The 14,745-nt window shown below is 43.3% G+C and overlaps 1 protein-coding gene across 2 annotated transcripts in view; it reads left to right on the top strand.

Annotated features, from left to right (window-relative positions):
- The window catches only part of KDM5A (lysine demethylase 5A), a 47,243-nt gene extending 33,118 nt beyond the window's left edge, over nucleotides 1–14,125 (top strand). For both annotated transcript variants that reach the window (XM_063395050.1, XM_063395049.1), the window contains exons 21-28: nucleotides 336–515; nucleotides 1,915–2,076; nucleotides 3,074–3,625; nucleotides 4,392–4,535; nucleotides 6,246–6,405; nucleotides 6,887–7,107; nucleotides 9,185–9,595; nucleotides 11,156–14,125. In XM_063395050.1, coding sequence (XP_063251120.1) covers nucleotides 336–515; nucleotides 1,915–2,076; nucleotides 3,074–3,625; nucleotides 4,392–4,535; nucleotides 6,246–6,405; nucleotides 6,887–7,107; nucleotides 9,185–9,595; nucleotides 11,156–11,368 — 2,043 coding nt within the window. In that variant the 3' untranslated portion in view covers nucleotides 11,369–14,125. The remainder of the gene's footprint in view (nucleotides 1–335; nucleotides 516–1,914; nucleotides 2,077–3,073; nucleotides 3,626–4,391; nucleotides 4,536–6,245; nucleotides 6,406–6,886; nucleotides 7,108–9,184; nucleotides 9,596–11,155) is intronic.
- Nucleotides 14,126–14,745: the final 620 nt, after the last annotated feature.

The following is a 14,745-nucleotide window of genomic DNA, read 5'->3' as shown; positions in this document are numbered from 1 at the left end:
ACCAGGTAGGTACTTGTTGGGAGTTGAAGTGAGAATCCCAATTGATTTCACATCAGCCCCTATACAACTCGTGCTGTTAAACAGACAGCATTTAGATAACTGGAAATGGAATGTTGTTTTACTCCCTGCACCAGCTGGCCATGTCAAAATGACGGTTAAATTAAAAGCTGTATGAGAGAATTGTTTAAAATAACAGTGGATTGAAACACTGTCCTCCTTTCCTTTCCTATGGAACTCTATTTTAGGCAGTGACAAAATAGTGTATGGCTTGAAATTAGGCTGGCAGCTGATATAAGGATGGAATTGTTGGCTCAGAAAACTTTGTTTCACCCCAGAATGGGAGCAACTACGCGTACCTGGAGCAGCTGGAGAGCCTGTCTGCCAAGGGCCGCCCCATCCCGGTGCGCCTCGATGCCCTGCCCCAGCTGGAGTCCCAGGTGGCCGCAGCCCGAGCCTGGAGGGAGCGCACGGGAAGGACCTTCCTCAAGAAGAATTCCAGCTACAGCCTGCTGCAGGTGAGCAGCACACACTGCCCTGCCAGAAGGACACACCTCTGGCAGAGATTGGTCCTGATGGCCCTCAGTTGTCTGCAGGGAAGGGCGGGTTCACTTCCACTGCATTACAGTTCCTTATTGGAACAGGATGTAATTCAGCTGTTCTCAGGTGAAAAGAATGAAAAAGACAGAAAGTCTGTTTGGTTAGTCCTGTTTTACCTATAGACAACCTCACCTCTTTACTTTTGAAGGAAGAGGGAAAGTAAAGCTCTTTTTTTTGTCATTGATGAAATGTAGCCCTGAAATGGACACAGACCTGTCTCAAATTGATAAAAGTTTTCACTTGCCTCACTGTTTAAATGCTAAGAAAACAGATCAGATATTTTATAAACTGTTTAAGAAAAATTAATCAGCTACTGTTTATTTCACTTCAGTGGATGTAGTGACTGTCCTTTTTTTTAATAAAAATCAATTATGTGTTTGAAGATCTATCGTATCTACTTGAGAGGCTTCCCTTTTCTAAGGAGAACAGTTCCAGTTCAGCTGCGTTCTTGGGGGCTTTATTTTTCATTCTCGTAGGTTGTTGTTAATTCTCAGCTGCTTGTCTTCACTTTCAGTGAGCTGTCCAAATCCAGACAGAATCCCCACGCTCTGACTCCCCAGTGCTGTGTGAAGTGCAGTAATTACATCTTGTGTCTCAAAGGGGGAACTGATGTTTAATGTTTTCCAGTAGTATTTTCACTATTGCAACCTCTTCACGCTAGTTTGTGTTTACTTTGTAATATGCTCTAGATACAGCTTTTTCTTTATATTCTTCTGCCTAAGTAGTTATTTAATATGTTCTGGTCTTGCGTTTTCCTAAATGTAGCAATTTGAGCTTTCCTGTATTGAATTTAATTTGCTAGATTTTATATTTAGGTATGCATTCCAACTACTCATGGCGACTTAAAGCTTTATTCTTGTCCCTAAAAGTGCTTTTCAGGCTCTCATATTGATATTAAAAGGCTTATAGCATACTTTCAGGGGTTTTTCAGGCACTAAATGGCTGTTGTAAATATGAAATAATTTTTAAGACTTGATTGATAAAGGCCCTTGAAGTGAATGTTGGACTATGGATGCCTAGCTGCATGTAGTATTTTGGTTAGCTGTATGTATGACAGTGTAATCTAAATAAATCCTGTATTTTATTCAGCAAGCAGTGTCTCAGTCTGACCTGCCGTGTTACTGGTTGCTGATGACATTCCAGTAACCGTGGTCCTTCTGTCCTTAGCTGTTTCTGCTCTTTTTCCCAGCGTTAGCTGACAGGTGTCAGGGGGGTGGGTGGCTGAGCAGTTCTGGTTCCCTGTGGCACTGCTGGCAGTCCCTGGAGCTGTGCTTGGCACCCTGGCTCTGACAGGATGGCTTTCCCTGGTGCTTGCAGGTGCTGAGCCCGCGGACTGATATCGGCGTCTACGGGAGCAGCAAGAACAGGCGCAAGAGGGCCAAGGAGCTGATGGAGAAGGAAAAGGAGAAAGATCTCGACTTGGAATCCCTGAGCGAACTGGAGGACGGGCTGGAGGAGGCCAGGGATGCTGCAGCTGTGGTAAGGAGCAGGGAAAGCTGGTGTGCCCTGCTGTCTGGGGTTAAGCCAGCTCTAATCTGTAGAAATTCTAAGGAAGAACTGATAAATGAGTTTTGCTGAAAAAGATACCTCATAATATGGTTTTTGACACAAGAATGTAGTTCAGCTTTAACTGCAGTGAAAGTAGAGGGAAGCACAGTTCCGCGTGTAACTGCTGATATTTAATACCATTGGGTATGTGTAGGACTTAAATGCTCTTGGGTTAATACCTGTGGCTGATCATCTAATATTAACATTTATTGAAATCACTTTGAAGTAATGAGATGCAGCTCTGCCTTAACCAGGACCAGCACATATTTGGTTAGGTCAGTTTTGTGGTCAGCCTGCAGTGCTTGGTCATGGACACTGGGCTGGGGGAATGTTTTATTTGGTTCTTCTTTTTTTGGAGGATATTCATGCTGCTTATCAGAAAAATTTGCTGTCATCTGGCTGCCCTTTCCCTGGGAACAAAGCAAATATGTGCAGGGTCATTAATATGGCTTATACACAATGTATTTTACTGTAGTATGCTTGGTTATAGTTACCTGAATGGAAACATTAAGGAAGTGCAAGTTGTTTCAAAAGATACGTGGTCACTCAAATGCTTCTGAAACAATGCTCAGCTCCATTGTCTTGGGGTAAACAGATGAATGAAGCAGATTCTGAGTTCTTCTCTGGGGTCCAAACTTGTTCTTCTGGTGGCCTGCTATCATGAACTTCAGAAACTTTGTAGGTGTTGGGAAAGTTATCTAAAGTTTACATAGCATCTCTGTCAGAAGGACTCTAGGGAGTAATGAGCTTCTGAGGAGGAAGAATCTTAGATAAAGTTTTAATTAGATCACATAGTTGCTAAATTTTAGGCTAGTTTAGATGTCTTGATCTGTTTGGGTTGGCTGGTTTTTTTGCTTTTCCTGTGTTGCTAATAAGTGAAACGTCTTAGCTGTGAAGGTGATGCCACGCTTTTGTCCTTGCTGGGCAGGTGGCTGTGTTCAAGGAGCGGGAACAGAAGGAAATTGAAGCCATGCACGCTCTCAGGGCAGCCAACCTGGCCAAGATGACCATGGTGGACCGCATCGAGGAGGTGAAGTTCTGCGTGTGCCGCAAGACCGCCAGCGGGTTCATGCTGCAGTGCGAGCTGTGCAAGGACTGGTTCCACAGCGGCTGCGTGCCCCTGCCCAAAACCAGCTCCCAGAAGAAGGGCTCCAGCTGGCAGGCCAAGGAGGTGAAGTTCCTGTGTCCCCTGTGCATGCGCTCCCGCCGGCCGCGCCTGGAGACCATCCTGTCGCTGCTGGTGTCCCTGCAGAAGCTGCCCGTGCGCCTGCCCGAGGGCGAGGCCCTGCAGTGCCTGACGGAGCGAGCCATGAGCTGGCAGGACCGGGCACGGCAGGCCCTGGCCACCGACGAGCTGTCCTCTGCCCTGGCCAAGCTCTCCGTGCTCAGCCAGCGAATGGTGGAGCAGGCGGCGCGGGAGAAAACAGAGAAAATCATCAGTGCAGAGCTGCAGAAGGCAGCGGCCAACCCCGACCTGCAGGTAGGGACGGGAACAGTTTGCTTTTCCCTGTGCTTGCCCTAATTTAGTGTGTCAAAATGCCTTGTTTTCCTTGAAGAAGTGTGGGGGAGAGGGGAGGGCAGTGAAAAGCTGAGGACTACACGTAGTAAAGCTTCTCACTTAGTTCAGTGCTCTGCAGGTTTTAGCTGCCTTCTGCTGGGTGCATTGCAGGTGTGTCACTCTGTACTCACTGCCAGTAGCAACTGCTGGAGGTGCTTGTAAGAAACATCAGGCCAGCTGTAACAGCTGGGTACAGGCCTCAAGGTGTGTAAAACAGTTGCTGCTTTGGTGTCCAAATTCCATTTTCCTCTTGGCAGAATCCAAGGTCTCAGTATTTATAATTTCTCATGGATTGTCATTCCCAGGCATTTGGTGACTTGTTAGTAGATTTCAGCAGGGAATGTAGTCCTGATTGTAACACTGATGATTCCATAGCTGAACTCTTCATCTTGAGAGTGAGGTCAGGACATGCTGTGGTGAAGAAGCTGTGATTTGTAGCTCTGAAAAGCAGTATCAAGATCTTTCTAGTCACTATTACTAAAAAACAGGTAATCAGAATCCAGTGAAACATTTTACCTGGATATTTCCCTTTTTTCATGCCTTGCTGTAATTGGTCTCTTTCGTGATGTCCGGGCAGGTATCCTCAGGCCAAAAGAACCACGGTTTTCTTTGTTAATAACTTTGGGGTTTTACAGATTTTTCCTGGAAATTTTATTGTTTCACTTCCATGTTCCAATTTTTTTTTTAGGGACACTTGACAAGTTTTCAGCAGTCAGCCTTTAACAGAGTGATAGGGAGTGTGTCTTCATCCCCACGGCAGACTTTGGATTATGATGATGAGGAGACAGACTCTGATGAAGACATCAGGGAGACATATGGCTATGACATAAAGGTAAGTAATCTAGAGTGGTTTGTTTGCATGCCATTAATACAGAACACCTGCCTTTTATTAATCCATTTTTTCCAGAGTATTTGCTGTATCTTAAGCTGTCAGTGTATATTCTGCTCTAGTGTCTGTGCCAGCAGAGCTACTTCCTGATTTTTATCTGAATGTCCCTGTTCTCTGAACTGTTGTGAGGTTTTGTAATGTTTTTGTGCAAAATTTCCCAAGTCCTGTTTGAATTTCTAAAGGTGCCTCTTAGTGCTGAGGAAAAAGGTTCACTTACGAAGGGATTCCTAGTTATAAACCCTGGAGGATGAACATTGTCTCTATGCCAGTTCAGAGATACCACGAATCATAAGTACAGTATCTGTATGGAGGGCTCTTGGAGAGTTGTTTTGCAGCAGCAGAAAGATCAGCCTTCAGAAAGGGCACGCTGTGTAAGGGGTTTCCTGATGCCAGAGCTTTGTTCGTGTTTTCTCACCTTTCTCTTCATTCAGCCCTTGTAAAGGAGGTAAATGTGTTCCATTTTGGAGTGTGGAATTTTTTGAGACAAGATGTCTGGATTGTGTTGTAGAATTAGTGTAATGATTCAGTACAGAAATTGTAACTGCAGTTAAATCTTTGCAGTATTTTATCTAGAGAAGAGATTCTATGAGAAAAGGCAGTTGTGGAGAAAACCACGTGTTTTCGAGGTATTGCAATGTCCATTTGAAATATGTAGAGACAAAGTCAATGCCACCGTTTCTTCTTGAGCAGTTTTCTTTTTAGTGGTAGTGTCATCTCTGCCTTAAAAGATGCTATCTCAAGAGACATGTAAATTCTTCTAAGGCAGCTATTCTGATTTATAGAGGGACAGCACATTCTCCAGGTATGATTTGCTGTAATCTCCTATTTTTAAGTGTTCTGTTTTTCAGCAGCCAGATTTAAATTTGAATTTCCCACTCGTAGTTCTGTACAGAAATCATTAGTTTGTATATCACTTTCTTTTAAACATGCAGCTGAAGGCCACAGAGAGATATTGCCATTCTTAAACTCCCTTTTTATGTCATGAAATGACAGTGTCTTGGCCAATACCTTGTTCAGCGTCTTAACACACTGAGCTGAGCACAAGCCTTTGCCATCATTACTCTGTTGATGGAAATATTCACAACAGCCCTCTTCTTTCAGTGTTTAGTCGTACCCTGAACTGATTTAACACTGCTATGAAAGTACTGATCCCAGGGCTGTGTTGGTTGCCATTATATTGATATTTTTTTGCTGTGCTGGAATGTCCTTTTTTCCCCATAGCTCTGGAATCTTTAATTTCTTTCTGTAGTCACTGTAATTTACTCAGTATACCCTTGCTTTACTGAAGATACAAATCTTTATGGGCTTGCAGTCAGGCTTTTCAAGCAAAATAGTAAATTATTTAAGCTAAGAGAGAGCCTCTTTTCATCATGTGTACTTCTGAAGACCATACTTAAGGGACTGCTGAGTGAGGAAACTCATCAAGTGTTTCTCATGCACTAGCTCTAAATATACTGTTCTATCTCTGTAGTTCCTGTATTCATCCACCATTTAAGTAGGGATGTATTTTTTACCTTTGGTCTTGGTATCTCTGATGGAGTGCCTCAGAGAAGGGCTTTAGGAGCAGCAGGCTGCTCAGTCTTGGTAGAATTGACTTTGAAGTAGGTATTTTCTGGATTCAGATGTTGCATGTTTTCTGTGGCTCTTTTTCAGGACAATGCCAGTGTAAAATCTTCCAGCAGCTTGGAGCCCAATCTGTTTTGTGACGAGGAAATCCCCATTAAGTCAGAGGAGGTGGTGACACACATGTGGACTGCTCCCTCGTTCTGTGCTGAGCACGCCTATTCCTCTGCTTCTAAGAGCTGCTCTCAAGGTATTTGGTTTGTACACACTGAGATAAAATCAGCTAGATAACCAGGATGAGAGTCAGTGAGGAGTGGAGCTGCTCTGCTATCCATCCTAGCTGTGCAGGATATGTTGTCTGGAGGAACCTACAGCAGAGGTACATCGCAGTTAGTTTCCTGATATCTGGTATATAAACCTCTGCCAGTGTGTTTTGGGTGTTACTATTTCCCATCTTAAAACGTTGTAAAAAATGTCATTTCTTTTGGGTTTGATATCTTCCTTTTATCTTTGTGGCTTTGCCTCGGGAGGTTTAGATTGGATATTAGGAAAGATTTCTTCCCTGGATGGGTGGTGAGGTATTGGAACAGGCTGCCTGTTCCTGGAAGTGTTCGAGACAGGTGGGTGTGGCACATGGGGACATGGTTTAGTGGTGGCCTTGGCACAGGCCGGATAATCTTGGAGGTCTTTTGCAGCCTTAACAGTTGTGTGTCTTGGCTCCTGTGTGAAAGGTTCTAGCACTCCAAGGAAGCAGCCTCGGAAGAGCCCGCTGGTGCCTCGCAGTTTGGAGCCCCCTGTGCTGGAGCTGTCTCCTGGAGCTAAAGCTCAGCTGGAAGATCTGATGATGGTGGGAGACCTGCTGGAGGTGTCTCTGGATGAAACTCAGCACATCTGGCGGATTTTGCAGGCCACTCACCCACCGTCTGAGGAAAGGTTTCTTCATGTCATGGAGGTAGGGAACTTGAAGAAATACCCTGATGTGGAACAAAAAACCTACCACATTCTGTTGATGGATTTATATAAAGATGATCTTGAATAGCTGAGTGCTCAGTTGCTTGTCATGTGTGGATTTCACCTGGAGAGAATAATAGATTACAGAAAATAACAGAATAAGTGAGGCAGAAATTCAGTTCTTGATCACTCATGCCATAGCACTGTCCTCCACAGTTAAGCATATTTAGGACAGTTTTCTCAAGCAAACCTGTGTGCAAACCTTAGTTTAGAAGATACCAGGTTAAGGGAGGAAACACTTCTCTTGATCATGCCTGGAAACAGAACTAATCTGCAAAACAGTTACAGGAAACATTTAGGAAGATGAAAAGTTACACTTAGTTATAACATGATATTTCTATGCTACTGAACTTTATTACTGGAGAAAACATGTTTTGATAATGCAGACAATCAGGTTCCTGTTCTTCCTCAGAATAGCATGGACATAGTATATCAATAAAAACCCTACTGTCAGGATGTCCTCATTGCTTTGCCCAGCCTCCAGGGGTTCAGGCAGGTTTATCTGCTCATTCTGAGGTCTGATCAAAATCACTTAGCTACATGGATGCAGAGGGCAAGGGATGTGTGCTGGAGAGAAGGTCAGCTGCTGGCTTGAAGAGCTCCAGTGGAACCCATGTTTTGTCGTCTGTCAGCTGCAGTTAGGGGACAGTTTGACCACATGGAGCTGTGATTTTATGATGGCTTGTTGGGTTCCTGAGCTGCGCAGGAAGAATATTAGATGATGGTTCTTTCTTGACTTTTTGGTGGTGTACAGGAGTACAAGGTGGAGGGTTGCATGCTGTGAACAGTGAGGTAAAGCCAACATGTTAATTGGTGTCTCATTTTCTGCGTGCCATCCGTGCACAATGGGTGAGTTAAAGTGTTGCCAAACTGCATCAGTTACAAGTGTGGAGTACAAAACTGCCCCTGCCTCCCAAGTACTGCTGCTTTACCACCTTTCACCCCCAGTACCACCTATGCTTAATGTTCTTTTAATGTTATGAGTTTGTCAGGGAGTTGAGTGAAGAGCAGTTTAAATGCCAGCACATAACAATTTATAAATAATATGCCAGACTGCTATATTAATAGTTAAGCAAAGCTTTTTTCAAGAGGGGTGGGGTGAGGAGTGTAGAGTGTGTGTGCGTTACAGCATTTTCTGGTTAACCTCTATGGATACTTGCTTGACCAGAACTGCTCATTTTGAATTGAATGTAGTCTATGGCTATTGACATACAAAATAAGGAGACTTCTGTGAAATAATCTTGAGAGGATTTGGTTTTGAGTGGAGTAGCTGTATTAAGTAATGTACAATAAACAGAATCTTTACTGGTTATAGAATGTTCTTAATCTATTAATAATTAAGGTTAAAATATATAGCTCCATTGACTTGAATTAAGTCAGTCCTGTTTGTACAAAGGACTACACAAGTGAATCTTTCAGGTGTGAATGGACTCAACACTGTGAGTTCTACCTGCAGGGATAGAGCTGGTTAGTTCTAAGCCCCACTTGTGATCTGAATCTGTTATTTAAGAGCTCTTGATGACGCCAGGATATTTATAATGTCTGCCAGTTTGGAAGCCATTCAAATAATGGATGTTGCTGTCTCTTCTTGCTTGAGTTGATGATACATTTTAAGAATTCACCAGTTACTCTTGCTTAATCTCCAAAACAGCAGTTGCTTTCTCTCAAAAATAATTACAGGCAAGACCGACCTCGGATGAAAAATAAGCAAGAGCATCTAACAAATTATTAATCTTCTCAACTTCTATTAAAAAACTGTGTGAGAAGGGAGTTGTAGTTATTGTTTATTTTGCCTTCTTACCCTTGCTGATAATTTACTTTTTCCTCTGGGTAATTTTGGCTGATTCTGCTTTGACACAGTTGATAACACAAAGTTTTTATAGTATGGTGAAAATGAAGTTAAGTGCTTTTTTTGTTTAGAATTTTTAACAGTATGTTGTTGACTAGATTACATTTCTCAGACCTCAGATTTGCAGGAAATTTGTATTTGAGTAAAATATATATCTTTTTCTGTGAAGGATGACAGCATGGATGAAAAACCACTGAAAATGAGGGGGAGGGACTCTTCTGAGAGGAAGCGGAAACGAAAACTGGAGAGAGCAGAGCAGTTCTTTGGAGATATGAAGCAAAAATCTAAAGAGCTGAAAAAAATGGACAAACCTAAGAAGAAGAAGCTAAAACTCACCATGGATAAGACAAAGGAGCTGAACAAGCTGGCAAAGAAACTGGCTAAGGAGGAGGAGAGGAAGAAGAAGCGAGAGAAGGCAGTTGTGGCAAAGGTAGAACTGGCAAAAGAGAGCACAGAGAAAAAAAGAGAGAAGAAGATTCTGGATATTCCTTCCAAGTATGACTGGTCAGGAGCAGAAGAGTCGGATGATGAGAATGCTGTGTGTGCTGCTCAGAACTGCCAAAGGCCCTGCAAGGACAAAGTGAGTTTCCCCTTAGTTCTGTCACAGAACTTGGCAATTCCACGCTAAGTCAGAACCCCCGTGCCAGGTCAGATCTAGGTTGAGCAGCATGAGAAACCAAAGTGGTGTGGTTAGAAATGAGAGAGGATCGAGTAGTACTTGGGTAGGTACATGGATTTAGCAGATTAAACTGCAGAACTTCCTTATTCTCCTAGGTACTTCAAAACAGAAGATGGAAAATTAGAATCTGGGAAAAGGTACCCTGTTTTGGTTGGGAAGTTTAACTTCTTCAGGCTGTGTAGTTTTTTGTTGACTATGTGCAACATGCATTGGCTGATTCAAAGGACTAATTTTTTTTACTCACAAAGAAATGTTCTTGTCTTTACTGTGTTTCTGAGCAGGAGTGGGATGTGTGATGTTCCTAAATGAAGTACATTTTCTGTATTTCTTGCATACACTCTGTTAACAGTGGTGCTACAGGCTGAGTGATCTACAGACTTCAGTGGTTCATTTTGCTTGTTGGAGATAAGTAATCAATTTTTTTTAGACCTGATTGGATTATTACAGCAGAAACTTGGTCTTCCTCTCTCTGTGGTACTGCCTGTCATGATTGTCAGCCTTTAACACAGACTGATGATCAAGAATATTTTCTAAATGTTTTTTCTGTACTTCTGTACTTTCAATGGGTGAATGCCATAGTTGTCAAAAATGGCAGGTACAGGAATGTAATGACTGAAGCTGCAGCTGTTGATGTCCATTACTAATCACTTCGGAAAATTTCTTCAGGAGTAGCTGGCTACAAACTGAAGTAAAATCTGTATGATGATAATGTTTCTTCATTTTATATAGGTTGCCACTACCGTTGTTTTTCTGATACAGTTTTACATTGCCCTGTAAGTGGAAAGCAGACCTACAGCAGTAACAATTTTATAGCTGTACCAGTGGATGCCATTAAAGTGGAGAATCTGTGTTCCTTACCCTGCAAATCTGATTTTCTGCCCACTGACTCCAGTTAACATATACTTTTATATGTTTTTTATATATACATATTCAAAGAAGTGCAGAAATCAAATCATCCATTTTTTTCCTTCCTATATTCTAACTCATTTTTATCTTTTCCGAATTGTTCTACAGCAAGTTCAGCTCAAGTTTTGTACTGTAGCTTGAATGTTCTGGCACTTTGGAATTAGACAAGCTGCTGTGTGATAATGCAGTCTAAGAGGTGTATTTGGAGACTCTCACTTATGCTGAAGTAGCTGTCCCTGAGCATTTTAAATGTGTTTTAGCACAGCTCCTTTCATCTGAGGAGAGCTGAGTCATCTTCCTCAGGAGTAATAGAGTGGTTTTGTATTGTTGCAGTGAAAGGAGGATGCAAAGAGGGGCAAGGTTTGTTGGAAGAGTTAGTTTTTACTAAACTGAAGTAGCTTGTTTAAACAAGCTCTATAGGGGCATTGATTTTTGCCCCAGAGCTTTTATCTTCTTGGTAGCTGAGGCAGGTTTAACAGAAGGTATTTTCTTCATGGGAGCTGTGCCTGCGTCCTTCCTCGTAACAGGCTGTGTTGCTGATGTGCTCTCTTGCAGGTGGACTGGGTGCAGTGTGACGGGGGCTGTGACGAGTGGTTCCACCAGGTGTGTGTTGGGGTCTCCCCAGAGATGGCTGAGAGTGAGGATTACATCTGTATAAACTGTGCCAAGAAACCCCTGCAGGGGCCCAGCAGCCCTGCCCATGCCCCACCTCCTCCCTTCTTGCTGAGCTACAAACTGCCAGTGGAAGACCTCAAGGAGACGAGTTAGCAACGACTCGATGGCCAGAGCTTGTTGGGAAATGGACCACTGAACCCTTGGGAAGGAGAGGGTTTGAAGCTGATGTAGCCTGAGCTTCTCTCACGAGGATGTACAGACGACAGCGGCACCGCCCAGCTATGCAGACACCGCCCGGGGCTCCGGCCGGCCCTGACCCGTGGCCTCCCGAACAAACTGGGGCTGTTAGTTACACCCTGCAGGTGTTAGAAGTGCATGTTGGCAGTGGAGCTGGCCTGGAACTGGTGGGCACGGGCTGGGGCTGTCAGACCTGCCAGGTTTCCCTGAGGAGGTGACTTTGGAAGTTATCTTTCGCCTGTCCGTGCCAACCCGGCGTGTAGGGCAATGTCTTGGGAGAATGGAATTGCCTCCATATCCAGGCAGCTAACACTACGCTATAAGGGTGGGAGCAAGTGGATAAATTTCTTTTAATTTCTCTTTTGTAGCTAAAGGGCAGAGGAGCTCATAATCTCAGAAATAAGCAAAGGTTCTGTTTACCAAAAAAAAAACCCAACTCTACTCCACTAGGCAAAATTTTTTCCTCGGTGGGAAACAACTGATCTTCCTGTCCTGAGGAGGGCCAGAAAGCATCGATAATGTTTAGCTAGACCAGAACTTGGGAAGAGCAGAGTGCTTCCCTTTCCACAGGGATGCTCTCTCCTGTTCCAGGCTTTGCTTAGAGTTCTGCACTCCTGCACATGAAAGTTGCGTGGCGCAGGATGGAGCTGGCAAGGAGGTACAGCACCCAGGGCACAGCTTCTGAGATCTGTACCCAGGGATGGGAAGGAAAGAAGACAGCCCAGTTACCTCAGAGGTTACACTGACATGTGCTTCTGTGAAAAGTTTCACTCTCAACTCTTTCCAGTATCACCAGGCTACGGGCATGGCCTCCTGTGATACAGCAGACAGTCTGCAGATACTGTTCACAGTGAAACCCCTCCCTGCTGGCCTTGCTGGACGTGTACCAGTGTACCACCAGCAACAGTTCTTGTTTGAAGTTGCCTCTGGCTTTGCCAGAGGACCAGAGGGCTTGGGGTCATCCTGGGTGACAGTTGTTTTAGTAAATCCATTTTTAAAGAAGGACTTGTTTTTACTTTTTTCTAAATGTCTCAGACTACTGACTTGTTCTATAAATAGATTATTTTTCTTTGATTTTTTTATACTTACCACTGTTAACCAGCAGCACAGACAGAGGTTCACAAAGCAAAAACCTGCCCGTGGGCTTGGTTTTTTTACTCCATTCCTTCCTTGTAGTACAAGGAATTAGCAGTTACCTTCCCCATTCTAGCTTGACCAGCTGCCTGTGTTTAAATAGGTAAATACATTTCATGTGCTACCTTTGTGTTTGGGTTTGTTCCTGTTAGTGGGGCATCTGGGCCTTAAGACTCCAGTGGATGCTGGCCTTGTGTATGTGAATGTCTGAAGTCAGCCCTCGGGCTGTCCTGTTCCCCTCTCCACTCGCTCCCTATTGTGTTTCCATTCTTCTGCCGTTCTAGGAGTGTTGTAAGTAGTGTCCAGTCTTACTAGGAGCTGGATTGGGATTTAAAGAAATATTGACAAAAACAAAAGTGTGCTGTCTTGACTGTTGTGTCCCTTCTCTTGTTCTCTAATATTTGGAAGTTTATTTATCTGGCAGAATTATCCATCCAAAAAAAAACCAACTCAGCTCAGGTAGACAGAACTTTATTGTTTTCTTCTATGTGTGCCTGCTACCTGGGAAGAGGAAAATGTGCAAAAGAAAAAGAAATAAGATGGAGGGCAGAAGATCCAGAGTCTTGGGAGCTTTGAGTGCAGATTGGACACAGACTTCTAATTCCTGCTCCTAAAAGACTTAATGTGATGTTAAAAGCAAAAGCAAGCTGTGGTTAAGCATGTGGCTGAACGGGCACCCTAGCAAATTTAAGAGTATTATTTGTTTACTTATTTATAAAGGAGTCTATGCTTTAGACAGACATACCCTCTTTTTGCCTCCTATTACTTTTTTTTTCTTCTCAATGTACACTTAGTTTTGGTAAACTGATTTAAACAGTTGTTACTTTTCCTTCGAGCTTTAACTGATGGTACTACATAAATGTTTCCCTATATGGAGTGGATAAACTCTCTGTCACAGATGTTTAATCGTTCCAGAAGTAGACTAGTACAAGATTTCTTAAAGAATCCCAGTGTTCTGTATTCTTTCCTGACTCCTAGAATTTGTGACACACCAGGGAAATACGGTTAGCATCTCGTGTTAGCCACTGAGCGCATCCTCGTGACCATTGTTGCATTCCCTGTCGCGATGAAGTCGTGTGTAATTGTCATCAACTGGAAAAGAGACCTCTGAGTAACCCTGCATTGCATGTCCCTGTTTCTCTGCGTGGAAGGCGTGGTGGAGAGCCTTGCCAGTAGCACTAGTGACAGCAAGATGGAAACAGACAGCTCTACAATGCAACCGTGGTCACTCTGCTTGTAACAAGCACAGAAAAGAGCAAACAACAGAAGAAATGTGCAGATCATATGCAAAAGTCACGTTTTTAGTAGCTGTTTTTCATGTAGCCACATGGAGAGCCTCTGTTCCACTGTTGGAAGGAGGTTGCCACATTTTTTTCTGGTCACAGATGTCTCGTCTGCATTTGGATAAGGTGTTCATAAACTGAAGACCATTATTAGCTTTACATCTTGTTGTTTTAAGCTTGTTTTTTAAGCGCATAATTGCTATCAAAGGATTGCTGATAGTATGAACTTATGAATAAATGTTAACTTTTGGAAAAACCTGTAGTTAGTGGTTGAAAAACCCAAAGCTACAGCTGTGATATTGTCTCCAGATCCTAGGAGTTTGAATTTTTATAAAAGCATATGCAGAGAAGCCAGCCAAAGCCAAGATAAAAATGTTCTTACAGGTCTGCTGCAGCTGTGGGAAAACTCTCTCATGCTTTGGGGACAGAATCTCAGTACACAAAAAATACTAGCTTGTGTATCTAGAAAGGCATGTGCCTTAATGCTGTGGTCTGCAAAGGCTACTCTCCACTGATGGTGTTATTTTTTTTCCTGTGTCTGATACAAAAGGTCAAAGAAATTACCTGAGCTGTTGTGAATAGCTGAAAACGGCCAGGGCTTGAGTTGTATAGCTTGTCCAAACGATGTTTTTTCAGATTTTTCTTGAGAAAAACAGGGCCTGGAATTTGGCAGCTTTGCTTGCAGAGAGATAAATGTCACTGCTGACCTTCAGTACCATTGTCTTTAGGATTTATGCTTTTGACAGATCTGTAGCTGAATGCTTGTGCAGCCTGGACCATTGCTAATGAAGACTTAAGAGGTAACACTGTTGGTATTGTGGGAGTTATCTGAAGGGATTGGAACACAGCCACACAGCTAAGGTAACAGGCAGTTGT

Source organism: Prinia subflava, chromosome 4 (genome assembly GCF_021018805.1).
Source record: "Prinia subflava isolate CZ2003 ecotype Zambia chromosome 4, Cam_Psub_1.2, whole genome shotgun sequence".
Taxonomy (NCBI): Eukaryota; Metazoa; Chordata; class Aves; order Passeriformes; family Cisticolidae; genus Prinia; species Prinia subflava.
Note: the sequence above shows the minus strand (reverse complement) of the source record. Positions and strands in the feature narration are given on the sequence as shown.